This window comes from Aulonocara stuartgranti (genome assembly GCF_965226115.1).
Source record: "Aulonocara stuartgranti genome assembly, chromosome: 15".
NCBI lineage: Eukaryota > Metazoa > Chordata > Actinopteri > Cichliformes > Cichlidae > Aulonocara > Aulonocara stuartgranti.
Window position 1 is genome coordinate 25,129,149 of NC_138951.1, and position 26,237 is coordinate 25,155,385.

The 26,237-nt window shown below is 40.2% G+C and overlaps 1 protein-coding gene across 5 annotated transcripts in view; it reads left to right on the plus strand.

Annotated features, from left to right (window-relative positions):
- The window catches only part of mei4 (meiosis-specific, MEI4 homolog), an 88,664-nt gene that overhangs the window by 11,849 nt on the left and 50,578 nt on the right, over positions 1–26,237 (plus strand). For 4 of the 5 annotated variants that reach the window (XR_014271408.1, XM_082505964.1, XM_082505966.1 and 1 more), the window contains exon 4: positions 13,468–13,599. The exons of the other annotated variant lie outside the window; for it this stretch is intronic. Coding sequence is in view for 3 of the 4 variants with exons in the window: in XM_082505964.1 (XP_082362090.1) it covers positions 13,468–13,599 (132 nt within the window). In the remaining variant the exon portion in view is untranslated. The remainder of the gene's footprint in view (positions 1–13,467; positions 13,600–26,237) is intronic. 5 annotated transcript variants of the gene reach the window in all.

Here is a 26,237-nt window from a genome sequence, read left to right on the forward strand (position 1 = left end):
CTTTAAATACAAAAAAGTTGCAAAAAAATAGTTTACAACAACAGGAAATTTATTTTGAGCGTCTTCATAGTTTTATTTTGGAGATACAGCAATTTTTATATGCTGCAGGACAAACGAAAAACAATCCTATGATGCAAATTTGCAAAGAAAACAGCATGTGCATCAAAATAAACTATTTCCAGCAGTGCAATTCGAGTTCTAAGCATCAGAGAAACTATTCAGAAAAGTCAAACCTGACTTATTAAGAACACCAGTATAGGCTTTTAAGGCCTACAAGTAAAAAACTACATTTTCCGCGAAAATGACGTCACTTCCAGTTTTGGGCAGGAAATGGCGGACATGCGTGAGTTAGCGGTGACGTCTGTTTCAATGTGGGAAGTGTTAGGAACAGCTGATCGGATCGGTAAAGCGTGTTTCTGGAGTATTATGTTTTTGTTGCTGCAAGCGCTTTTTATGCAATATTTGCAAAGCTTTATGTGGAAGGAAATCGTGACCGAGGACAAGCTGATGGCATAAGATGTAAGTACAACTCCTCTGGTTTCATATGCAAAAAAATTTATTGCGCTAGCTTACATGGTTCAGGTTCTACAGGGATTTAAAAATAGTTACACAAAACAGAGCGTGCTGCTCTGACCGGCTTTAAAGGGTTAAAAATAACAATGTATTGAATAATGACTTTAAAAAAATAATATAAAACAGTGTGCAAATACTGATAACAGTGCAAATGTTTGCAATATAAAAAATAAATGAAAAATGTAAACATCTATGTTTAGTGAACTTTGCAGTGTTGCTCTGTGGTGCAGCTACCACACCATAGCAAAGTTTACACACTATGTCTACTTGATCCACATCTGACTCCGCGAACCCATAATGTTTCCACACCACTGAAGTTTTTTGTTTTTTTTTTACCTCTTTTCAACCAACGGCAGTCACTCTCCTCTCCAAATAACTTCTGCTTAGCTTTCCGAGCTTCCCTCGGGTCCTCCTAATTGTTGTGACGGGTGTTCGAAATGCAGAGAGGTGCGCTCGATTTGCCACACGGAGCAGCGCGAGAGTAAAGCATGAGGGAGGGGCTCATAATCGGCTCAGTCATTTTTAATGATCGTTGAAAGCCCAGCTCGTAATCGTGATTAAAATTTGATTAATTGAGCAGCCCTAGTGCCAGGCGTTTGTGGCTGTGTGCGGTTCTTCCACATACTACTGATCCCCCTGTTTGCTAAATCAATAAATTGCTAAATTGCCATTATGTGTCGCTTCTTGACCTTTCAGTCATCCAATCCAACAAGCCCAACCAAACAAAAGTCAACAGCAGAAAAAGCTGTTTGGCACTGAGGGGGAAGATTGAACAAGTTTTTCAAAAAAAAGTACAAATTTCCTTATTTTCTTATGCTGAGATTATATATTTTTGGGTGTTTTCAGTCTTTAAAATAGAACAGTCTGGAGAAAACCGGAAAGCTGGAGTAAAATTGGTTCGTTCGTACAATATAATATTTATATTGTACGAACGTGATAATTATGTATATTGTAATAACGTGATATTATGTTGTTCAAACGTGAAAAGTATATTGTACAAACATGATAGTATATTGTACAAACAGGAAAAGTATCTTGTTAGAACAATAAACCTTTCACGTTATAACGTGATACACTTGTATTTTTCTTTTGCCTGGGTGGCTGCTCTACGCTTCCGTAGATTTGTGATTTTTCACTGATTTATCACATTTAATGACCGTACTAGCAGAACCAGAACCAGAACCAGATTGCATGCAGTGGCCTGTTATTTTTATGTTTTATCACCATCTTCATGGAGCAAAAGTCACTTTGAAAACGATGTGGTCCCTGTCTTTGAAGCGCCCATTTCACAGGGGGCGAGATTCCAGTAACTTCTCCTCCAACAGTTTTCCCCAGTGTGACTCCAACTCAGAGCAAAAATCCTCTTTGATGGTTCGATTTGACCAATCAGTGATGCATGTGCAATCACTGTTTCTGATGTGCTCCCTCCTCTTTCAGTCTGGGGTTTGATTTTTTTTTTTGCAGAATGAAGCAGCGCTCAGCACAGAGGTGTAAAGTTTCTCCTCTGAGTCAGACATGGTTGTACACAGGCAGAGAAATAGCTTTTAAAATGTGATCGTTCTTCTGTAGGTGATGCAGTTCACTGAGCTCAGCTGGGCCCGTTCTTAAAATGCAGCAGCTCCAGGCTGTGGTGCACTCTGGTGCACTGATGCTGCCGAGCCTGGAGAAACTGGTTTTTCTACCTCTTCTGTTATCGATGCGCTCTGGTGTGGTGGATGAACTATAGAACAAAACAGCAGCTTTGGGACGAAGCCTTTGCATGTCAATTCAGAGCTGTTGGCACTGAAACATCCCAGATAATGCGCACTGCTAACAGTAATACTGTAAAAACATTTTACAGAGTGTTTAACTCATTAAAGCATTAAAAAGCAGCAGCAGATGATGATTTCTGGAATAACTAGTGCTGTGCAAAAGTTTAGAGCCATCCCTTTAAATTTATCTGGGAAAATGGGAAATGGGTTTAAAGATTTTGTAAAGCTCTGAGCAGCTCTCTGTCAGCTCTGTGAGGATCTTCAGGAATCGTTCTCCAATCAAAACTCTTCTTTGGATGCTTCTACGTTTTGTTCTGTTCTCTGTCAGGATGATCTCATGCTGCTTCAGAAATGCTGAGGTCCAGGCTCTGGGAGGCCCATCCATGACTGATATATAAGGTATATGTTATTATAACTGTTTGAATATTTAAAAATCATGCACATCCTTTGTTTTGACTGGGGATGGCACAGGTTTTGTAGTTTTCTGCTCTCCTCTTGTTTCCAGTGTTTGCTTTGGTCTGATGAATGAAATGTTGCATTCTCCAAGTTAAGAGTTCGCAGTCTGTCGGTGTTAACAGAAAATAGGGTAATGAAACTTTTCAGCACGACGTTTTCATGAAGTCTGAGCTCTTCGACCTCGTGGTTGGCAGTTGGAGAGGCAGATGCTGTCTGTTTACATGTTTCCTGTCACTCCTGATTAACCTGTAACACGACCGGACTGGAATACGGCTCATCATTAGCTCATCACTGATAAACACAGCTGCTCTGTCATATCAAATGCAAGCATACAAAAACCCCTTTAGCTTGATTTTCCTGGTAGGAGGAGTGTGGACCTGGCTACAGAAACCAGGTGTAACGGCCTTCATTGTTGAGCATGTGAAGCGTTTTCACTTGTTAAAATGAAAAACACACTGAACCCTGCTGTGTCACATGTTTTATGCCATCCAAACATTCACTTATTTTTAGGTTTTTAAATACTCAGGGGTCCCACTTATTCTACGTATTTGTTATTAAGTAGTTTGCAGAGGAGCACCTTATGAACCGTCTTATTAAATAATTAAGAGCGCTTATATCTGAAGCAAAATGTGGTCATTCACTGCTCTATCTTTAAACGCGGGGCTCTGGGGTCTCCAGCACACTAAGCATTTTCATTGTGCAGCTGATAGCCTTCTCTCAGCTTCCATTAAAAATTTGCATTCTCTGTAACTTCTTGGGTCAGGACGTTGGAAAGGACTTTGAGGATAGCCGTTTAATGAACTCTTTCTGTTTCTGACGAACACGCCATCGCTCTGCCAGTCAAACTGATTGTCACAGACAGTTCGTATATGGCAGAGGAGGTCAGAGATGAAGGGCAGGGGTAATTATAATACTGGAAACGGCTCCTGACATGATCGAGGAGGAAAAAACGGCAGCTGGGACACGACTGTAAAGCTTTCTGACACCAGACTAATCTATTAAACACGCCGTTCAAGAACAATTTCATATCTGTGAGCAGACGAGATTGTCTGGCAAAGTTCGTGGAGCTTTGAGTAGATTTCAGTGTCTCCCTTTAACTGACAGAGATGAGGGAGAACACTATCGTGCATTATTACGACCTCCCTGCCTATTAAAACTGTTGAAATCATTTAATAAACAACATCAGTCTTGATCCAGTTTATCGTGAGATGTTTTATACACAAGCAGTCGCTCTTTTCTGTCAGGAACTTTCGTTTAATTGCAAACACAATTGAACACAAAATAATAAAACTTACTTTTAAATAAATGATTAATCTGCTTGTGATTACCTCATGCAATTGCTTTAAAAAAGAGAGGACTTAAATGTTATATCTTTCAGGATTTTAAACTCAAAGTATTCCTTGTCTTGCCCGGAGTTCTTCTTCGTTTTGCAAATACATAAACCAAATGTGCGGAAATTATAGGTTATATAAAGCGAATAATTTTGGATCTGCTTCCCCACCATAATTTATCTGAAATTAAAAAACCTAGGTGTGATTCACAGTCTCAGCTTTAATTTTAGGTTTAAAAACTCAAGCGCTTACAGACATTTTTATACCCAATTTCCTCTTATCGAGGACTAACATGTAGCTGGGCAAATTGTCATAATCATTGTTAAAATGCTAATTTGTAATACGCTGTGGAGAGTCTTTTGCATGCGGCTCAGTCTGACCCTTCAGTCATTTGTGATGGTTTGTCAGGATTTATTGTAGCTGTTTTTAGTCTTCGTTTGTTTGTGGGTCGAAATGCTGATAAAATCAGATTAATGAGCAACATAGTCGTACCTCAACCTTCAAAGATTTCTGGATCGACTTTGCTGATTATTTTGGGTCATTTTTGGTCTAATTCATTGTTCCTGAAAGGTTTGGTGTGAGTTAAGGCGGGCCTTGGTATTTTATTATTCTAATATACATCAGCATACAAAAGTAATGAATGAATTATTGAACCATTACTCTGTAGGGACTTATCTAAAATTTTAAAGTGAAATTTTATACATGAAATTTCGTTTTTAAAGGGATCCAATCAAACAGTCCAGCACTTTAAGAACAAAAGCATTCAGAGAATTAGTACAGCCCTTCCCCTTTAGGGTAAGGGCTGTACTAACACTTACACTAACTTGTATTAGCACTTTGTTTTTATGATGACGTTAGCCTGTTATTGTGTCACTGTCATGCTGAATTGAAAAAATAAAAAGCGTGTTGGACAGCTGTCTTCGTGCCTGTTCATATGATGTATTACTCTATGTGGTTTCTAGACATTTTTTTTCCCGAGGTGAACTTTGGGCGCTAATAATGAAGGTGAAGGTTAGCTTAGCAAACCTAGGTACTTATGTCCCCAAAGATCAGGTGTGTTGTTGGGAAGCTTGAAGATGTTTTTACTGATTTTGACATTTGTTGTGACCTTGACCTGATTTTCACTAAAATTAAATCAGCTCAAATGGTTATTGGTATCTGCCATCACACAAAATTTTAAAATTATATCTCTCAAACTATGTTTGTCTGTCCGTCTGGCTGTTAGCAGTCTAGCGTCAAACAGAACTGATTGACACGAAGCTAACATGACGACCTTCTGGGAGAAACCCATCCAACTTACCTGAAACCTCCATATTTTCAGTCTTCTCTCTGTGGTAGACTTTGCTATCTTGATAGGTTGAGAGGATCCTGTGATCAGCCAACACTACTGTTCTCTCCTGTAGAGACATCAAGAATTTTTTTTATATTTCAGATTAAGTTATTTGGCTCTCACGCCTGTTTCACTTGCACAGAGAGCCACAGTCTTGACTCTTTGCATGTTTATTTGATGAAGAAATGTAAAAGAATTGCCCAAACTTGTTTGAAATGTGCTGTTACAATACATTCAAGGCCCTGAGAAAGACGAGGTTCCATATCCTAAACCCTTTCTCCAATTTGTGTGTGAATGGCATCAAATAAAACAAATGTGCACTTGAATATGCTTCGGTCCAGAGTTCACTCCTTCCACACATCAGTGAGCATCGGGCTGACTGTGTTGCTGGCTCACTGATTATCTTTGGACCACTTTTGGTGGGTATTTCATCACTGGTCCTTGCTGTTGTCGAGATGCTCTGTCTCAGTCATTCAACCATCACAATCTGTGACTTTCTAAAGTCTCAGATCCATTTTCTTTCCATCAGTGAATCAACACCAAGAACTGACTGTTCCCCCGTTGCCCTCATGTATCCCACCCGTTGGCAGTGCCACTGTAACAAGATAATCAGTGTTATTCTCCTCACCTGTCAGTGTGTTTGGTGCTGTGGCTGACAGTTGCATGTTGTAATATTTAACTTGTTTATCTCATCTTGCTGTGTGGACATATTCACTCATGCCATCTGTTGGGTCTGTCTAGCACAGGCCCACCGCACACCATCCAGCACAAGTCTTATCAAAATCGACGCTCTAACTCTTCTTTATGTGATGACTTTTTTTCCCCACAAAACAAGAGGTGGTCTGTATACATGAATCAGAGGTCCTGGAAATTAGGTTTTGGAGATGGAAGGCGAGGTTCAGGTGCAGTTTAACACGAGTCCTCTCGCAGTTTTTCTTTGTTGGGGGACAGCTATAAAACAACTGATCATCCAGGATGGAGTGATTTATTCTTTAATCTTTTGTTTTTCTTATTATGACTTGAAATGTTGAATCGAGTGACTCATAAGAAATAGGTTTTAAAAAGTTAAAAACACCATAAAGTGACTTTAATCACTGCTTTTTTAAAACTTTGTATTCCTAGAAATATAGAGTAGTGCAGGGGTCGGCAACCCAGGGCACGCGTGCCACAGCTGGACTGGCCATCGGCCCACCGGGCATTGTGATGGTGATTTTTCATTTTTATGGGCCGATTGTTTTTTGTTTGTTTGTTTTGTAACGGTATAAACAATGAAAGGTGGTGGACTGGCCGGATGCTGGTCGATGTGTAAAAATAACTCAGTTGTTTGGTGGTGGCTATGGCGGAGCTTCCACAGAGGCCAGCAGGTGGATGACGGAAAGGGGAGGCAGAAGGAGGAGAGAACTGAACTTCAGGTAAGAAGTTATGACCTGCAGTCTATCTGGGTCAGATTTAAACCAAGTTTAGTTTATTTTCGTTGTGCTGACTTTTTACAGTCAGTTACAATAACTCTTACTGTGTACTAGCTAGCATGACGGAGTTTCTATACAGCTGTTCGGTTGCTATGATGTTACTGATAGTGAACTTTATTTTATTCATAAGGTTAGTTAATAGAGTTGCCAACCGTCCTGTAAAAACCGGAATCGTCCCGTATTCAGAGAAAATATTACGCGTTTCGTACTGAGCTGAGAAGGAACACAGTTTGTCCCGTACTTCAGCTAGAATTAAAAAAGACACAAAGCAGGAGTTTTTTAATCATGAAACTGATCAATGATCAGCTGATCGCCTTTTCTCTCTTGTTTATTTATCGCCCACTTTGCGCCAGAAAGAGGAAACCAGCAGATGTCGCGTTAAATAACAGCAGCACTTTTAAGCTTGATCAGCTGTTGTTAGAATTTATTTAATATTAATTTCTAGTATCAGCCGATGTTTGCTGGAGCCACAGCTGTAAAGCTGCTGGTCATGATATCGGTTTGGATATGTGGTGAGCTGAACAGGTAAAGGACAAACAGGTTTACCTTTTAGGTGAAATGAATGAGTTGAAGGGAAGTTATGAACTGTTTCTGAGAGACAAATAACACCAGGATCATTTTCTACGTAGCTGAAAACTGGTAACTGTGCAGGGGTGGGTCTAGCAAAGTTTTGCCAGGGGGGCAGGTAGAGCATTAACAGGGAATGGGGGGCACAAAGAAATACTTTTCTTTCTTATTCTCATTTAACCCTTTAAGACCTACCATAGAACCAAGTCTGCCAGAGTTATCTTTATATTTGTACATGCTGTAGTGCCATTTTTGGGAGTATTTCAAGTTGCTATACATCAATATAACTGTTATAGCCCAGATTTTGATAATATGTATGCATTAACTCTATAATAACTACATAAATTGCAAAAAAGTGCAATAAACTACAAAAAATAGTTGTTGTTTTTTTGTTTTTTACATATATTTCTAGTTAGAGAAATTTAAGTTTTGTTCCTCAAAACTGTAAATACATTAAGGTTGCACAAAATAGTTTCTAACAACAGGAAATTTATTTTGAGTGTCTTCATAGTTTTAGTTTTGAGATACACAAATTTTTATATACTGCTGGAAAAATGAAAATAAATAGTGCAATTTGAGTTCTAAGCATCCCAGAAACTATTCAGAAAAGTATGAAGTCAAACATGACTTTTAAAAACACCAGTACAGGCTTATAAGGCCCCGAAGGTACAAAACTACATTTTCCACGAAAATGACGTCAGTTCCAGTTTTGGCCAGGTAATGGTGGACACGCGACAGTTCGCGCTGACGTCTATTCCAACATAGGAAGTGTTATAAACAGGTGATCGGATCGGCAAAGCGTGTTTCTGGAATATTATGGTTTTGTTGCTTCAAGCGCTTTTTATGCTGTTTTTGCAAAGCTATATGTAGAAGGAAACCGTGACTTAGGACAAGTTGATGGAATAAGATGTAAGTACAAATTATTGTGCTAGCTTACGTGGTTCCGGTTCTACAGGGATTTAAAAAATAGTTACAGAAAATGGAGCGTGCCCGCTCCGACCGGTTTTAAAGGTTTAAAATGTCTAGCTTTTAATAAATAATTATCTGAATCTTACAACAAGTTTTTATCTGATGTAAAATGTATACATATACCAACAAGACAGTGTACATCACTGTCACAACAGCATTTGTTTTCATTGAAACGCTTTATGGCCTTTCCTATAATACCTGGTAGGTCCGTCTCTAGTCAAAGTGCCGGGCCAATTTTTTTTCCCAGTCCAGCCCCGGGCATGACACACAGTGAATTAATCTGAGATGGTGCATTAGAAAATAAATGACCTGGCCAGTGGTGCACATCGCAAATTAACTCGCATAGACACATTAGTTGTGCCACTTCTTAATGACGGTATCTTAGCTAACAACCCCAACTACCAGATTAAACTTGTAATTGGCTAAAAATAACTTAGCCTACCGGTGAGAGGGACGTTGCTTGCTGGCAGTTTTTTCAAGCAATGTTGAACGTTCCATATTCAGACACTTCAAAAGCTTCAGGAGCATCAGCACCACCTAAATACACGGATACATCCGGATACTCGAGTCAGAATTCACAATGGGTTTTTGGGACTTTCTTGTGTATGGACCAATGTTTTCTTTTCTGATCAAACCAGAAAGCTTTAATGAGCAGCTGGATTTGTGTTGCATTAACTGGCTGGACACAGAGGACATCGAAATGCAGCTGATTGAACTGAAAAGCTTGACTCTGTGGGGGTCAAAGTTTGCAGAACTATGAACGCTGGAATCCACAGCTGTGCGTGTTCATGGAGCTTTTCACCTGCTGGACATCACTACCTGACAAGTTTAACTGTCTTCAGAACATTGCAGAGGCCTTATTGACAGTATTTGGCTCTACATATCTGTGTGAGCAGATTTTCTCTCACATGAAGAGTGTCTTCAGGTCTGAACGCTGGACACTCGGAGACCTGTGTCTCTGAGTGGGAGACCAGAGATCACATTGACATGTGTGTCTCTGTATTAACAAACATGCCATATTGGCCCAGTTGACTTTTCTTATCATTGTTGTGAGGAGGCCATAAATAGCATTTGTATTTTCTGTTGTACAGTTCATTTGCTGTTATGGATAAAAAGTCTTTTTTTTGTTTCAAAATAGTTGATAACTATTCGCTGATAGCTGCCAACATCTGCGCACAAATATAATTCTATAAAGTGGTTCTATATAGTGTGTAACTGTTAATATAGAGCGTTATTAAATTTACTGCTAATGCAATCATATGGCACACTGACTTCTGAGGACATTTTAGATGGCACTCTTCTAAGGAAGCAGCTAAATTATCTGTTATGTAGTGACAGTCAGCGTTGTCAGAATCACAGCAAAGATCGTCGCTACAGCTCAATGCTGAATGTCAGTAATGTCAGTTTTAATAAAAACTATTAACTAAAGTTTAGTTACAGATAATAAGTGCTAAACTGGCAGTTATGAAGTGTCACCTTACAGATCTGCTCATATTCAGGTCATTTGCTTCATGTTTTTACACAGATTATTTTTGTTGTTGCTGCTGTTTATGCAACTAGTTTTTAAATAGATTAGATACCCCAGTTCACCCTTCAATAACACTCGAAAGGTCCAGTTTTATTTATGTCTGTCTCCTATATCCCAACGGGGAGCTGGCTCCAAAGAAGAGAGGCCTGAAATGTTCTGCCTCCCATTCTACTTTTAAATACTTGAGGAACAACAAGTAAGCCTGCAGTCTGAGAGCAAACAGCTCTGCTCGGTTACTATGAGGTCTTCAAGGTATGATGGGGCCTGATTATTCAAGACTTCGACTTTGGAAAGGGTTTTCAACATCACTGTGAGACAGGGCGTTTATAATTTTAACATTCTTCTAAAAGTTGGGATCTTCTGACAAACCTACCTCGTATTCATTCACATGCTCCAGACTTCTTGGATAAGTTGCTACAGGTTGTGCATGCCTGTGTTTTAGCACTTAACCCCTTTGTGCTCATTAACTTGATCACTTCTATCAGCTACAGTCTTCATTAGATGCATTTCAGCATTTTGTTGAGCCACTCAGTCATTTTGTAGTCGTGCAGAAAGGAATAACAAGAGATTTCACTGTTTGGTGTTACTAAATTTGAAAACGGAGACCCATGTGACAGCTTTAGACAGTTTTATACCATCATTGTTTGGCCTTTTTCTGAAACCCTGGCTGTGTATTCAAACAGTGAAAACAGCTGAGTAAGAGTCCTCTGCAAGTTTCAGCAAACTGCTTACAGCCTCAGTTTACAGCTGCAGTTTATTCGGTGGTAGGTCCTGCCTTCAGAGCTGCTCAGGTCCTCACGGTGAGCTCTTATTTCTGCCTGCATTTCTCAGACACACCTGGACGAGCTGTTGTGTGCCAAGACAAATGAGATTGGACAAGATGAAGAGCTCACAGGGTGAAATTGCCAGCTCCGGATCCCCGAGCGGCTTCGTTCAAATGTCACTCTCCCTCTGTGCTGAACTGCAGACATATTTCATGCAGTAACCTTTCAGAGGGTGAACAGTTTGGTGTCTGTCTGACTTCTTATAACTCCACCGCTGCCTCATCTTACCCATGTCATCCTTTTGTCTGCTGGACGAACTTTTATTACCTTCCCTGGATCCCTGAACTCAGCCAGTGTTTAAACTCGCCTTCATATCACACCATTAATTTTTCTGACGGTGCTGCCTTTCACTCTTACAGTGCCTTCACATATGCAGACAAATCAGGAAGCTAGGCTTAAAAAAATAGGCCTCTTGCACAGGTTTGTACTCTGTAACATCATTTTTCCAAAGGCATACAAAATAAATGCATTTTTAAAGGATGTGCAGGTAACGCATGAAAGACATGAAATAAGAAGATGTTGCAGTAAATTTAAGGGGGGAAAAAAAAACTTCCAACGATCAAACCAAAGACTGTGAGTAATCCTCAGTCTGTCTCACAGCTGAACAGAAGGAGAATAACAAACCTTTACAAAGAGTGTGTCATACTGGTTGAAAGGCAAAATTTTTTCCAGCAGCAGAAAGGAGATGCAGGCTGGCTTTTTGTCTCTTTCATATAAATAAATAAAGATTTACACCTCTCTGCTGGGCTTCAAACTGCCAGGTCAGTCGTAGGTTAACTGGACGTGGTCCCTGCTCAAAATTGAAGTTTTAATGAAGTCTGAGAGTTGGGTATTTCACCCCCTGGTTGCTGTTTTTGGAGCTGCCAGGCGGAACTACATCAGAGGACAGTTTGGATGTGTCGGCTGTAAAATGGCTGACAGTGTGTTTTGGGATCAGTATACTTTTAATATAATATATAATATAACTAATATTAAATAAGTAAATAAATGTGACATAAAATAAACCTAAAGTACAATTAGGGCTGGGCTATATCATACCGTTCGCGGTAATACCGGTATAATGTTGGGCAACGATAAGAAAATGAAATATCGTGATAGAATATGGGTAAAACGCGCATGCTCAGTGCCTTTGTTTTCATAAGCACATGGCGGAAAAAGCATGGCGGCAACGGAGAATAAGAAGGGCAAAAGCAGATCGTTGAATGAAACGGATGAACCAGAATTGGTTTGTAAAAATGCTGCAACTTCAGTGTGGAACTGGTTTAGCTTTCGTCCGTCAGATACACAACAAAGCACTATTTTTGGTAGAGCATGCTAGCGGGCCGTCGTTATTACCGTGTTTTTTGGAAAATACGGCACACTTAAAATCAATCCTTTGATTTTTCTGAAAATCGACAGTGCCCCCTTGATGGATACGAACCCGCACCGCTTGATGGATTGTCGGAGGATTATGGCTATCGTTGGCAGGAGCCTCGCGGAGTGATACGTACTGTGCTTCAACATAATATTACCGTATTGTGTGTGTATAACCTCTTTTTAAGTTTTGTGGATATTATACATGGTTATGCTGAGGATATGTCTTTTGGTTAAACTGTCAGCGAGGAATTTGCATTTGCACTGTTAAATTTTTATATAACTTTAATGCACATAAAAAACAGCTGCTGTTTAAGTGAAAATACATTGATGGTTTTCTTTTTTTGCACTAATAAAGTTGTGGAGTTGTAAAGTATTCTATCTAGTGTAATTATATTGTCAGTTATATCGTTATTGCAAATTTTCAAATGTATATCGTGATAAATATTTTTTGGTCATATCGCCCTGCTCTAAGTACAATTACAGCCATTAATATTCAATACTTTAGTATGTTTGTCTGAAAGAGGTTTCTCTTTTAAATGAGACTCAATATCATTACCTGTATAAATAAAGGTTAAATGAAAATTATGTTAAATTTAAAAAAAAAATCACAGATCGTGAAAGTGGTTTCTTCTGGCTCAGGTTGAACCATTCACTGGAGCCATTTTTTACATTAAACATAGCAATGTTATTCTTATCTTTTTTATGTCTTTATTTGCTGGGTTTATTCAGAAAAGGTCTCACTTATTGCATTTTTCGTGACCTGCTGATCAGGATTGATCCTGATTCTGGTTGTCTTTGTTTTGTTACATCAGTGTTTTTTTTCATAAAAGTTTGGTGAATTCAAGTCGTTATTGAGTTGCCATTGGTCGTGCCGCTGCTGTGTGACAAACCCTCTGTTAAAAAACAGCTTATTCCGGTCACAGGCTGATATGAGGTGCTGCACAAAGGCCCAGTATCAGATTAAGAAAGCTTATTTTGAACTGGGAAACATTGTTCTACCTTTTCCTCATGTGTCAATAGAAAAAGCTTTATTAATTTCATAAACTAACTATTTATTGTGTCTGTTGTAAAATGTGAGTGTAGAGAGATCCATGTTAAATGCATCACTAAATGATGTCCACGTTTTAGTTTATTTTACAAAGTTAGATATCATGATGAACTGTTGATGCTGGAGGTGAATCCTGCAGAAACTCTGTTTATGATTAGTTTAGAATCTTGAGAAACAGAATCAGTGTATTTACAGATTTTATGTTCTGTGTTATTAAGTTCTAAAGTTCTAAGGAAGCATCATCGTGGTGTTTTTCCAAACTCAGCTCGAGCCTGCGGAGAAGCTGATGGAGTACGTGATCGCGCTGGGTAGCAGCCGCATGTCAGCATCTTTGCTCGTTCGTCACATCCTCTCAGAGATCGGCGCCTTGGCCGATCAGCTCTGGCAAGCCTTCCAGGTAAACGCCCGCTGCCTTCCCCACACCTGCTCCTCCACCTCTTCTCCTGTGTCTTTATTTTTGGCTCAGTGACAATGCTGATCCCTTTTGTTTCTTTCATCCTCCGCTGCCCGCTGATAAACTGCAGGTTTATTTTCCCAGTCTCTGCAGCTTTGCAGCTCTTTTTAAAAAAAACCATGTTCAGATCATAAATGTGTGACTTGTGCTCACTGTTTTTTTTGTTTTGTTTTTATTGTTCTTCCCCACAGATTCTCTCTCTCTCTCATACATCTATTTTTTATTTGACCTTTTTGCTCCTCAAAGTCGCCCTTTGTACGAGGCTTCAGGCCCAAACAGTTTGCCCTTATCGACTCATTGCCACGGTCGCGTCTGAAAGACCGTAATCAATACCGCTTCCTACAGGTTTCCTGTCCACCGTATTCAAGAGTTTCTCAGTGGGTTTCTCTGACCAGGTGAGAGCTGCGTGTGACCGGCGTTGCTTCCTGTGAAAGACAGAGGCAGGTGTCATGCCTCCGGGGTCCTGCGAAATGGAAATGTGTAAAAATCAAAATTTAAAAAAAAAGGATACAGACAATTTTCCCCCTTCACTGCTCCTGCTGAGCTTCCCTCCCACTCAGCAGGGTCGGTCACGCTCACTTGAAATTTATCCATGCTGCATTTTTTTTAGAGCCAAGTTAAAGAGGACAAACAGCTGAACACACTGTTCACTGGAGATATTGACAATGCAAAACAGCCTTGAGCTGCAGTGAAGCCTTTGTCTCCAGCAAACTAGCAGTAATGGGTATCTGTAAGCAAGACTCTGAAGAGGTAGTCCTTCGTAAAAGTGCGGCCCTGTTATCATCCTGTGTGCATGCACGAGGCCTGTAATTGCGAACTTGAATTAAGCAGGATGTTAAACCTGTTGCTATGACGGTGTGACATTTCCAAGCACACGGGCAGCCATCAGTGTGTCCATGGAAATGTCTCAGAGACCATCCCTCCCCACCCCACAAGCCTTTTGTTCCTCTTTTCTTTCAAGGCTAGAGAGATGGGATTGAGATTGGTATTTGCAGACGGCGGTCCCATATTTGCCTGCAGCTCTCTGTGGTTCAGCCTCTTGGGGGAAGAGCTGTGTGGCTCCCATTATGTAAAAAACTGGAGAGCAGCATTTGAAACACACAATCATGCTCTGCTTCACAGTAAATGATGATGGCTGCCTCTGTTGAACCTTCAATTCTTCAATCACAGCCTTCAGAAGAAAACTATTTCAGCCCGCAGTCCTCAATATGTTTTAAATGCCTTCTCCTAACAAAGTATGCTATTAAAAACTAGAGATGGCACGATACCACTTTTTTATGTCCGATACCGATATCATAAATTTGGATATCTGCCGATACCAATATGAATCCGATATAGTGTTTTTTAATCAACAAAACTGTTTTTTTAAATATCTTGCTGCATTTTGTATAAGTTCATACTCAAGTTTAAAACAACAACTACACTAAAGCTATTCTGTTATACCTGTATGCAAAAAAAAAAAAGTTTCATAGTTCAGCAATACTGATCAATCTAATAAACTTAAACCTACACCATCCTTGTCACGGATTGCCGGGGCAAGCCGTGTGGAATGTAGAAAAGGACCCAAAGGGCAGCAGCTCTGGAGCAGGTGAGTGTTTATTTAACAAAAGAAAATACAAACAGCAATGGCGTGGGTGAAGGTGAAACAGGAAAACCTAAACTGGGTAAAACTAACAAAACAAACCAGAAACGAAGATGCAGAGGTCCGGGGAAATACATACGGAGAGACGCAGGGAGACCGAGGGGAAACAACACAGACGAACCAGCAATTACTAAGACAGAAAATACAACTTAATACACTCAGAGAACACAGGGAGATTACACACAGGTGGGAAACACAGCTGGGAGTGATTAACATAACGAGACTAGGGAGGCAAACTGAAAACACTCACATAAGATGCAGACCTTCACAATAAAACAGGAACACACGGGCAGAACAGAGTAAACACTAAAGAAAGGAAGAACAGAACCAAAATCGAAGAGAAAACACAAAATGCTGGGTCAAAAGGACCCAGGATCATGACAATCCTCCCTATTCTGGTATTTTAAAGAGTACTTAGCGTAAATATTAAGCAACCTAACTAATAGGGTTCCAACTCCCAGCAACAACAAAAATAAATAAATAAAAAATAGGGAACCACCCCTCACGCTCCACCTCATGATGCTTAATCAACGTAATCAACTTTAATTTGATGCAGTGTGAAAAAAAAATGCACAGAAATCAATTATTTTTCAAGAAATATTAAATAGATTCAACATCTTTCTTCAACAAAATTGCAGACTGCACAGATGGTACCTTCCCAAAGGAAAAGTACTATAGCTTACTAGGGTATATATATTAGACTTAATAGTCACTATATACAGTAATTGACTTCTATTCATTTTACATCAAATTAAAACTTTGGGTGTCAGATAATTATTTATTAAAAGCTAGACATTTTAAATGAGAATAAGAAAGAAAAGTATGTCTTTGTGCCCCCTTTTCCCTGTTCATGCCCTATCGGCCCCCCTGGCTAAACTTTGCTAGATCCGCCCCTGCACAGTTACCAGCGTCAGCTACATAGAAAAAGATCCTGGTGTACAAAGTAATATTAAATACATTCTAACAACAGCTGATCAAGCTTAAACGTGCTGCTGTTGTTCAGCCGCTGGTTTCCTCTTTCTGGTGCAAAGTGGGCCAAAAACAAACAAGAGAGACGGACTCGCGACAGAAAAGCCGATCAGCTGATCATTAAGCAGTTTCATGATTGAAGTAGCAGCAAGAAGAGGCAGTCGCTTGTTAAGCTTAATGCAGGAATGCTTTACAAACATTCAGAGATGGACTTACACACTTGCTTTACTTCTCTCGGGGATAACTTTGTCGGAGATGAAATGCCGGGTTGCTAGCAAAGCTCCAAATGCTATCCAGACCACCGACAGGTCCCGCATGCCACAGCCGCTCTATCACGTGATGCATACTGCTCCGACGTGCTAACGTTCTGAGGTGAGTTACGGTGTGTTGCAAGTTTTGTGAGGTGCTTTCGTGATATTTAATGGATCGGATTGCATTTTTTATTTTTCCGATCCAGTAATTTAGGTCAGTATCAGACCGATACGTAATATCGGATCGGCCCATCTCTATTAAAAACACATAGAATGTATTCGTGGTTTGGGGTAGAGCTGGCTGGACTCAAATTAGAGGATGTCTTTGACTCTGTAGTAGTTTTTCTGCCCCAAAATGGACCTTCAGTGAGATTGGTCCACATGAAGAAAAGAAAGTCTGCATCACCTTGCTTACATACACCATCTGTGCATTTTCCCTTTGTTTTAATAAACAAACATTTATTTTAAGCTGTAGCAGATTAAACATTACTTCAGAATAACCAATTTTGACCAAATTCCTGGTGATTTTTCCTTCCTTGTGGTCCTACTTTTGCTTCATTGCACAAAAAGCAAATGCATACATTTGCCTAAGGAAAAAAGAAAACACTGGGCCAGTTTTTTATATCAGGAAAATGTTTTAAACCCATTATTTGCACTCTGTACAGTTTTATATACAAGGGGAAACTGCTGAGTTGTCCACTTATTTAATGTAAAACCAAATGGAAAGCCTCAGGACAAAGTGAGAAGTGCTTTATGTAAGACTGCTATGTCCAAGTAGGGGATTAGTGACTATATGAGTTCAGACTGACTGATCACCCCAAGGGTGAAGTGCACAAAAAAAAACTCAAAGTAAAGGTAAATGACACTCATTGTCAGCATTCATGAGGAATTAACTTCACTTTTAACTTAAGTACCAAGCAAACTCCTCAACAACAGCGATTTCAGGTCTATTGGGCTGAAATGTAAGTAGAGTAAAACATAACCCCTTAAACATTTCACCAGAGACTTGCGGGATGTTAACTAGTGAAACAGAAACATCCAGTGAAAGTTCAGTGAAAACTGTACTATGTCATAGATAAGAAGATTGAAAAGCAGTCACAGGCTCTAGTCTGATTTGTGCATGTAGGTCATTCCCCAACTGTGAGGTTCTTAAAATGCTCCAACACCTTTAGTTTCCTGAAAATACATACAGTGTATAAATAATCTGATACACAGAAGTAGAGATCTATGTAAACTTTTGTATAACAAAGCCTAAAGGTCAACGTTCTTGGGTTTGCACTGGTTTTACACTTAGCTTTGGCTTTTTGGCTTGGGTTTGGAGTAGTTTAAGATCTAGTTTTGGTTGTCGGTAAGTTTTTCTCTTCACTTTAGGCTTGGTTTTGAACTTGTGTTTAGACAAGTTTGAGACTTGGTTTTGTTCTAGAGTTTGGGCCTTTTTGTAGACAGGTTTGTTTTGGGTTTGGACTGGTTTTAGATTTATTTTGGTTTTGGGCTGGTTTAGATCTATTATGGGTTTGGATTGGTTTTAAATCTAGTTTTGAACTTAGTTTTGGGTAGTTTAGGGATTTGATTGGTTTAAGACTTGGTTTTGATCTTGGGTTTAGGCTGGTTTTAGACTTTGTTTTGGGTTTGGACTCATTTTAGATCTAGTTTGGGCTGGTTTTAGATGTAGTTTTGGGTTTGGGCTGGTTTTGATGTAGTTTTGGGTTTGAGCTGGTTTTAGATCTAGTTTTGAGTTTGGGCTGGTTTTAGATGTAGTTTTGAGTTTGGACTGGATTTAGACTTTGTTTTAGGTTTGGGCTGGTTTTAGATCTAGTTTAACAGCAAAAATTAAGAAAAATTATGGAATAGGATAAGATAAAAAGAATAACTCACTCTAAACAATAGAATACAAATCAAAATATCAAATTCAAATTTTATTTGTCACGTACACAGTCATACACAGTACGATATGTAGTGAAATGCTTGGACAACTGCTCGTGACCTAAAGAAAACAAAAAAGGAAAAGGCTATGAATAAGATAGGAAATAAATATGAAAAATTAAAAAGGGTAAATTTAACTAGGAAGGAATAAAATATAAATTAAGGTTAAAAATGAAATAACTGTACAAGACAAATTAGAATGAAGGGTAAATTTAACTGGGAAAGAATAAGATAAAATATATAAATTAAAGTTGAAAATAAAATAACTGTACAACAAAATACACAATATAGAACTATATAAGAATGTATGAAGAAATATAAATAAATATATACACAATAACAGCAGCTGTACAAGTATTAACTGGAAATGAAGAATGTAGTGACCAGTGTTGTGCAATCCACATTATGTCTTGTGCAGTGCAAATATGCTTAAAGTGATTTAAGTGATGAAGTGAAAACAATGTCCAGAATGTCCAGTGTGTGTGTAAGAACTATATGTGTGGGTCAGTACTGTGTGGTGGTGTGATTGAGAAACCATATCGCCTGCGGGAAGAAGCTCCTCCTCAGTCTCTCTGTGTTGGTCTTCAGGGAGCAGAATCGCTTTCCTGACCTCAACAGAGAGAACAGTCTGGGATGGCTGAGGTCCTTCACGATCTTCCTGGCCTTGGTCCGGCACCGCCTGCTGTAGATTGAGTGCAGGTCAGGGAGCTCGGAGCGGATGGTGCGCTCAGCTGATCGCACAACCCTCTGTAGAGCTCGTCTGTCCTGCATGGTGCTGTTCCCGAACCAGGTTAAGATGTTTCCCGTCAGGATGCTCTCTATGGTGCACGAGTAAAAGTTCCCGAGCACCTTGGAGGGCAGTTGGAAGTCTCTCAAGCGTCTGAGGTGGTAGAGACGCTGACGGGCCTTTTTCACCACGGTGTTGATGTGACAGGACCATGACAGGTCCTGCGTGATGTGAACTCCGAGGTATTTGAAGCTGTCCACTCTCTCCACTGGGCACTCGTTGATGACGGGGGTCTGGTAGTTCCTCTCCTGCTTAGTGCTGAAGTCCACTATCAGCTCCTTTGTCTTACTGACGTTTAGAAGGAGGTTGTTCCTCTGGCACCAGTTCTCCAGATTCCTAATCTCCTTCAGGTAGGCCGTCTCGTTGTTATCAGAGATCAGGCCCACCACGACGGTGTCGTCAGCAAACTTGATGATGGTGGTGGAGCTGGTAGTGGCCACACAGTCATATGTGTACAAAGAGTACAGCAGGGGGCTCAGAACACACCCCTGGGGGGCTCCAGTGCTGAGAGTGGTGGAGGCTGAGACATGTCCACCCATCCTTACTGCCTGTGGTCTGCCAGTTAGGAAGTTGGAGATCCACTGACACATAGATGAGCTGAGTCCCAGATGCTCCAGCTTGGTGGTGAGTGTGGAGGGAATTATGGTATTAAATGCAGAGCTGTAGTCTATGAAGAGCATTTTAACATAATTCCCCCTTCTAGTGTCCAAGTGAGTGAGTGATGTGTGGAGGAGATGAGAGATGGCATCGTCTGTGGAACGATTTGGACGGTAAGCGAACTGTAGTAGGTCCAGTGTGTCTGGTAGTGAAGAAATGATGAAGTCTCTGACCAGGCGTTCAAAGCACTTCATCACTACTGAGGTGAGGGCTACAGGGCGGTAGTCATTGAGAGAAGCAGGGTGGGGTTTCTTCGGGACAGGAACAATGATGGACTCTTTGAAGCATGTGGGGATCACCGACTGAGATAAAGAGATGTTGAATATCTCAGTGAACACAGGAGCTAGCTGGTATGCGCAGTCTCTGAGGATACGACCTGGGATGCCGTCTGGTCCTGCTGCTTTCCTGGTGTTCACTCTCATAAAGGCTCTCCTTACTTCATGCTCGGAGATGACGAGCACATTTCCGGTGCTGGCAGTATCTTCCTGTCTGCAGCCGTTAGCGCCGCTAGCACTATCATTGTTGGAGTCCTTAGCTGCAGCCTCGAAGCGAGCATAGATGAAGATGAAGATGGCGCCGGTGAGGTCGGCTGCCGTCACGACTGCTCCGACCACTTTTTCTTTGTCTTTGTTTTTTAAGTTAGTTTTCAGCGTTTCTAAATCGGCAAAATCATCACCATTGGGTACATTAGGTATGACAGTGACACTATTGTCTCTATTGGTATACAATTTACTCACAATTCGAAGTTTTTAACTCCGGATCCGAGCTGGCCGAGTGAGATCTTGAGGGAGAACAAAGGGAAGCGGTGGCAGCCTAGAGGGAAGCGAGCCGGCGTCAGGAACAGGCTGAGAGCTCGTGCACACCGCACACCTCTGCCTAGCATCCTGCTCGCCAACGTCCAGTCACTGGAGAACAAGCTTGACGACCTCAGGGCCAGGGTAAATACAAAACTATATGCAATAGAATAAAATACTGTGTCAGAAAAAATCTAACATTTTAGATTTTGGGTCTAGAATGAATGCTTTAACATTTACTTAATTTCTATTGCAGTTTTTAGGTAAAAATAGTTTGACTACATTTTAAAGTGATATAATAGGCTTCTAAAGCCCAAAGAAAAAGTCCAAAGTGCTTCAAATCCTCTTTTAATGACTAACTTTAGTCTTTCAACTAATGAACCAATTCAACACTATACAGCATTAAAATCACTAAAACTTTCTGGCACATTCCTTAACGGCACCACACATAGCAGCTAATTTCAGCCTGAATGTTTATGTCACTAATACTGACTGCGTGATTTGGAGTGACATTAAACTACATATTACTTTGCCGGCGACCCGCTGGGACGCTACATAGACCCTCTAAGAGCTTCTTGTTCGTCATTCGAAAACCACTGAGCTCTGCAGTTACAAGCTCGCCCCATACAGAACTGAGATCTTTCACACTCTCGGCAGGCTGAGTCAACGCCATGAACAGACCCCTGCCTCAGCTCTTTGTCAGTAGCAGCAGACCCCATGAGCAGTGTTGAGTGAAAAGTAGTTCTCAGCATGGAGGATTTCTTTTGACAGGAGAACCATCATGACAGTGGCAGAAGTGAGTGGGTGGATTTTATTTGTCTCCTTTCATTTTCAAATGTTTTGATTTTTCTTGCCAACATTAACAGGACCATCAGAGAAAGTGAACACTCCTTCATAATAGCATATCACTGGGTGACAGAAATTTATCACCAACACATTCATTTCAAAACAAAATACCCAGTGGTGTGTCTTTATTTCACCTCACTGTGCCTTTAAACCTTTAGCTTAGGTTAATTAATAATCTAATTCTAAACATACTCTGCCGCAGAAATATTACTACTAGTTTCACTACTTACCTGTAGCAGTCACATGATCCGATCATCTCGGTAAATTAACCTGTAACGATAGGCCAGCATTTACTGTGTTGCGCCAGAAGCTCGGGAGGAATGAACCAACAAAAAAAACGGCTTCCCTTCATACAGACAGACACCACCCTGTAATCAATATGCAGGTAGGTTCCTAATTAGCCCAATCACATGATACAAGGAGCGAATGCAGCGGAAAGAGAGAAAAGGTGAAGCAAGCAAGCAAACAACCAAGAGAGAGAGACACGCGCAACCCATCCGGCCACATAAGTATAAAAGTACATCCAGTTCTCAGTAGGGCTGCCACGATTAATCGGCTTGGCTGAGATTAAAGTTATAGTTTTTACACAGCTGAATAAACATCAAGCAGACAACTGATTATCAGAAGTGTGAGATGCTGGAGAATATACTCCGGTGTCCTGTTATATTTTAAATAGCAAGGAGTTTATTAAACTTCAAATCTGCAAATTTCATTAAAATTTAATAAACCATCATCTTGTCTTTATTGTTAGTTAGCACATACCTGAAACACTTAAGGCTATAAGCTAATGATAGTTATATAAGAGCAGATGCTGCTGGTGCAATAAGCTGTACGTCCAATGGGTGATGATCTGATTAGTCGACTAATCGCAAAAATAATCGGTGACTAGTCAACTATCAAAATAATCGTTTGTGGCAGCAAAGTAATATGTAGTTTAATGTCACTCCAAATCACGCAGTCAGTATTAGTGACATAAACATTCAGGCTGCAATTAGCTGCTATGTGTGGTGCCGTTAAGGAATGTGCCAGAAAGTTTTAGTCATTTTAATGCTGTATAGCAGCCCTAGTTCTCAGCTGGAGATACTACAGTTTTTTGGCTAACCTTCATCTTTAAACTAATGATTCAGATCAGATTCAGTCCCACGCGGGCTTAAAGTGACTAAAACTTTGCAACACATTCTCACTCCCAAAGTGTAATATTTTATGCTAGGTGACAAATCGTCAATATCTTACACTTCTGGGCACCCAACACGTCCCTTAATTATGAAATCGGAAAAATTAGGAAACATGAGAACCATTTGGAATCAATCTACACATGTTTGTTCATTTTACTTAAATCGCTTTGGAAAACACTATTTAGGCTACGTCCACATGTACACGGGTATTTTTGAAAACGGAGATTTTCCGTTTTCGTTTTAAAAAATAATCCCGTCCACACGTAAAGGCAGAAATGAAGGAAAACGCTGCTAGGAACATGCCAAAGCAGCAGGTGGCGATATATTCCTAACCGTGCAGAAATGTTGGCCAATCAGAAGTCTAGAAGCCTCGGTGGGAAAAAGTAAAGAAACAATAACGTGGCGCACAGTGTGACATCAAAAAATGCGCACACATTTGACGCTGCATTTTCTCCGTTTTTTTCGTCCGCGCGTAAATGCAAAAACAGAGTTTTCAAAAATATCCACCCTGGCCGGAGTTTTTAAAAATCTTCGTTTTCAGTGACCAAAAACGCCGTTTACGTGTGGACGAAAGGTGCAAACGCATAGAAAAATCTGCGTTTTCAAAAATACCCAGGTACGTGTGGACATAGCCTTAATGTCATTATAGTGCTGGATAAGGTTAGGGATCAGGTTAGGGTTAGGGCTGGAATACATGGCTGGAATGTGTATTACCACGGGACCGTAATTCTATTGGATTTAACCCATAACCTGGCGCATAGCATAAGAACGCTGAAGGTCACCTTTCGCGTTCCTCAGGAACGCCTTGGGAATAAGAACGGGCTGAACTTTATGGCAGATGAGTTAAGATAAGATAAGATAAGATAACCTTTATTAGTCCCACACGTGGGAAATTTGTTTTGTCACAGCAGGAAGTGGACAGTGCAAAAGTTATGAGGCAAAAATTAGAATACAATAAGAATAAATATAGTACACAGCTGTACAGAATAGAATAAAATAATATACTATATACAGTAGAATAAAATAGAATAAAAATATACAATAAGATAAAAATAGAATACGAATGCTATATACAACTGAGTAAAAATACAACGATGCCAGAAAAGATTATTGCACTTAGTGTTATTGCACATGTGTGGATGTGTGTGTTTGTTCAGTTAAAGTCTTTGTTGTGGAGTCTGACAGCAGTGGGGAGGAAAGACCTGCGAAATCTCTCCGTCCCACACCGTGGGTGCCGCAGTCTCCCACTGAAGGAGCTGCTCAGTGCTGTCACAGTCTGCTGCATGGGGTGGGAGACGTTGTCCAACAGGGATGACAGCTTAGCCGCCATTCTCCTGTCACTCACCACCTCCACTGGGTCCAGAGGGCATCCTAGAACAGAGCTGGCCCTTCGGATCACCCTGTTCAGTCTCTTCCTGTCCCCAGCAGAGATGCTGCCGCCCCAGCAGACCACACCATAAAAGATAGCAGAAGCCACCACAGAGTCATAGAAGGTCTTCAGGAGTGGGCCCTCCACCCCAAACGACCTGAGTCTCCGCAGCAGGTACAGCCTGCTCTGCCCTTTCCTGTAGAGGGCGTCTGAGTTTGGAGTACATTTAGTTTTTGACTGGCTTTAAACGTGGTTTGGTGGTTTGGACATATTTTGGTGTATGTTTTAGTCTCTGTTTTGCAATTGCATGAAGATTTATTGTCTTCATGTAATACCTGAACGATGTAAATAACTCGCAAAAATAACATGTTTTTCATGCGATCAGCAGGTCAGTTTATTTATTGTGTCTGTGATTTGTCATGTCATTCAGTTGATTTTCTGTCTAACAGCATCTAATAATGTTCGTAATCATTTATTCCTGTGGGAGATCTGTGACACCGGACAATCTAAATATGCATATAAACAACGTTAAACTCTGGATTGCATTGACAAACACGCTGCTGCCCTGTAGCACACGATCATAGAGCTGTGTGCGTCATGAGTTATCCATCAAATAGTGAGTTGCTATGCATTTCTGTCTACTCTTGATAAAAAACACTGATTACATTAATCAGAGCTGAGCATTAGTCATACGAGCAGCACATTGAAATTTACAGGAAACCTTTGGGAGCTGGAGTGATGAGAAACCTTGGTTTGAAACCTTGTTTGGTTTGAGCGTGCCTCTCTCTGGGTTTGTGATTTTGCCTTGAAAAATGAAGAAAATAAATGCAGCTTTCTGTTGGCATTCATTCTGCTGTATTTCCCTATATGAAATACATCATTGAGGGCTAAACTGAGGTTCTCAGGCGGTGAGTAAGAGGATGTTGGATTTCTGCAGACCTACCAGATCGTTTTAGAACGACGCTGATAGGCTGGTTAATTGAACAGTTGATTGTTTAATTAGTAATTTCTTTCCATTGAAGGGACAAACTTAATGTTATGAATGCCTCTCTCCTTGGCTTCAGTAAACTGAAACTTTTTAGATTATTTCAAAACCTTTCACATTGTGTTTTGATGATTTTCTTTTCCCCTTTGGTTGTTTCTTTAAGTTTAACAAATCATTTGTCGCAGTTTTCTTTCTCTTTAATAATGGTGGCTTTATTGTTGGCCTTTTTCTGCAGTGCTTCACTCACGTCCAGAACATTTATTGCAAAGGTTTGCTGATTGATTTTTGTGTAATAGACCAGTGTACCGCCTTCAGCTAAAAGCAAGGATGTAAATGTTGCTGTCGAAGACGTAAGCCATGATAAACAAGTCAAACTATAAACTCCCACATGCTGACTTTTGTTGGTGGCTATTGAAGAAAGGCTTGAACTGGGCGCTCAGGTGGTGCATTAAGAACGTTTCCCCTGGGAGACGAGAGCTGAAACTTTGTAACTTTACAGAAAAAGACTTAAAGGCAGAATTTGAGTCCCATGCTGTGTTCCCACAGGTTACTCAGACATCCAGGTACTGTGCACTCTATTTTTAGTGTCTGTCAGTGAGTGATTTATGTGGGCATTGAGATTCAGTTAACCCTTCACTCCTGCTGATAACAGAAGCAGATGGCTTTCCAGTCCTCTCTGTAGGACCCTCCCCCCGGACAGGAAGCAGTTCATCTACCCGAACAAAAACTTGACTTTAAGCATTTCTTTAGCAAACCTCAACACAGATTCCCGACATTTAGCTTTACTGAGGAAACATCGAGATTTTTTTAAATCTCACTATAAAGTCATTAGATTTTTATTGTTACTTTTGAAGAGGCAGGTTTTCCCTTTTCGAAGTTCAGACCCCACTTTTGTCATTAAGTAGATTTTAAAACAGTATCTTTATTCTTGTTTTCATAAATATTAATAGAAATGAGCAAAACTGGACAAAACCCAGAAACTAACACTATTTACTATTTACCCAACTAACTAACTTTAATCATAATTTTGTCCTTCTGGAAAGAAACCAGAGAGCACTGACATTCAGGTTTACGAACGCGTAACAAGTGTTCAGAATAACATGTTGGTTCCATATCTTAAATTTTATGCTCAGTTTCCATTTAAAGTGCGCTGTACCAGTAACTGTTGATACATGGAAACATT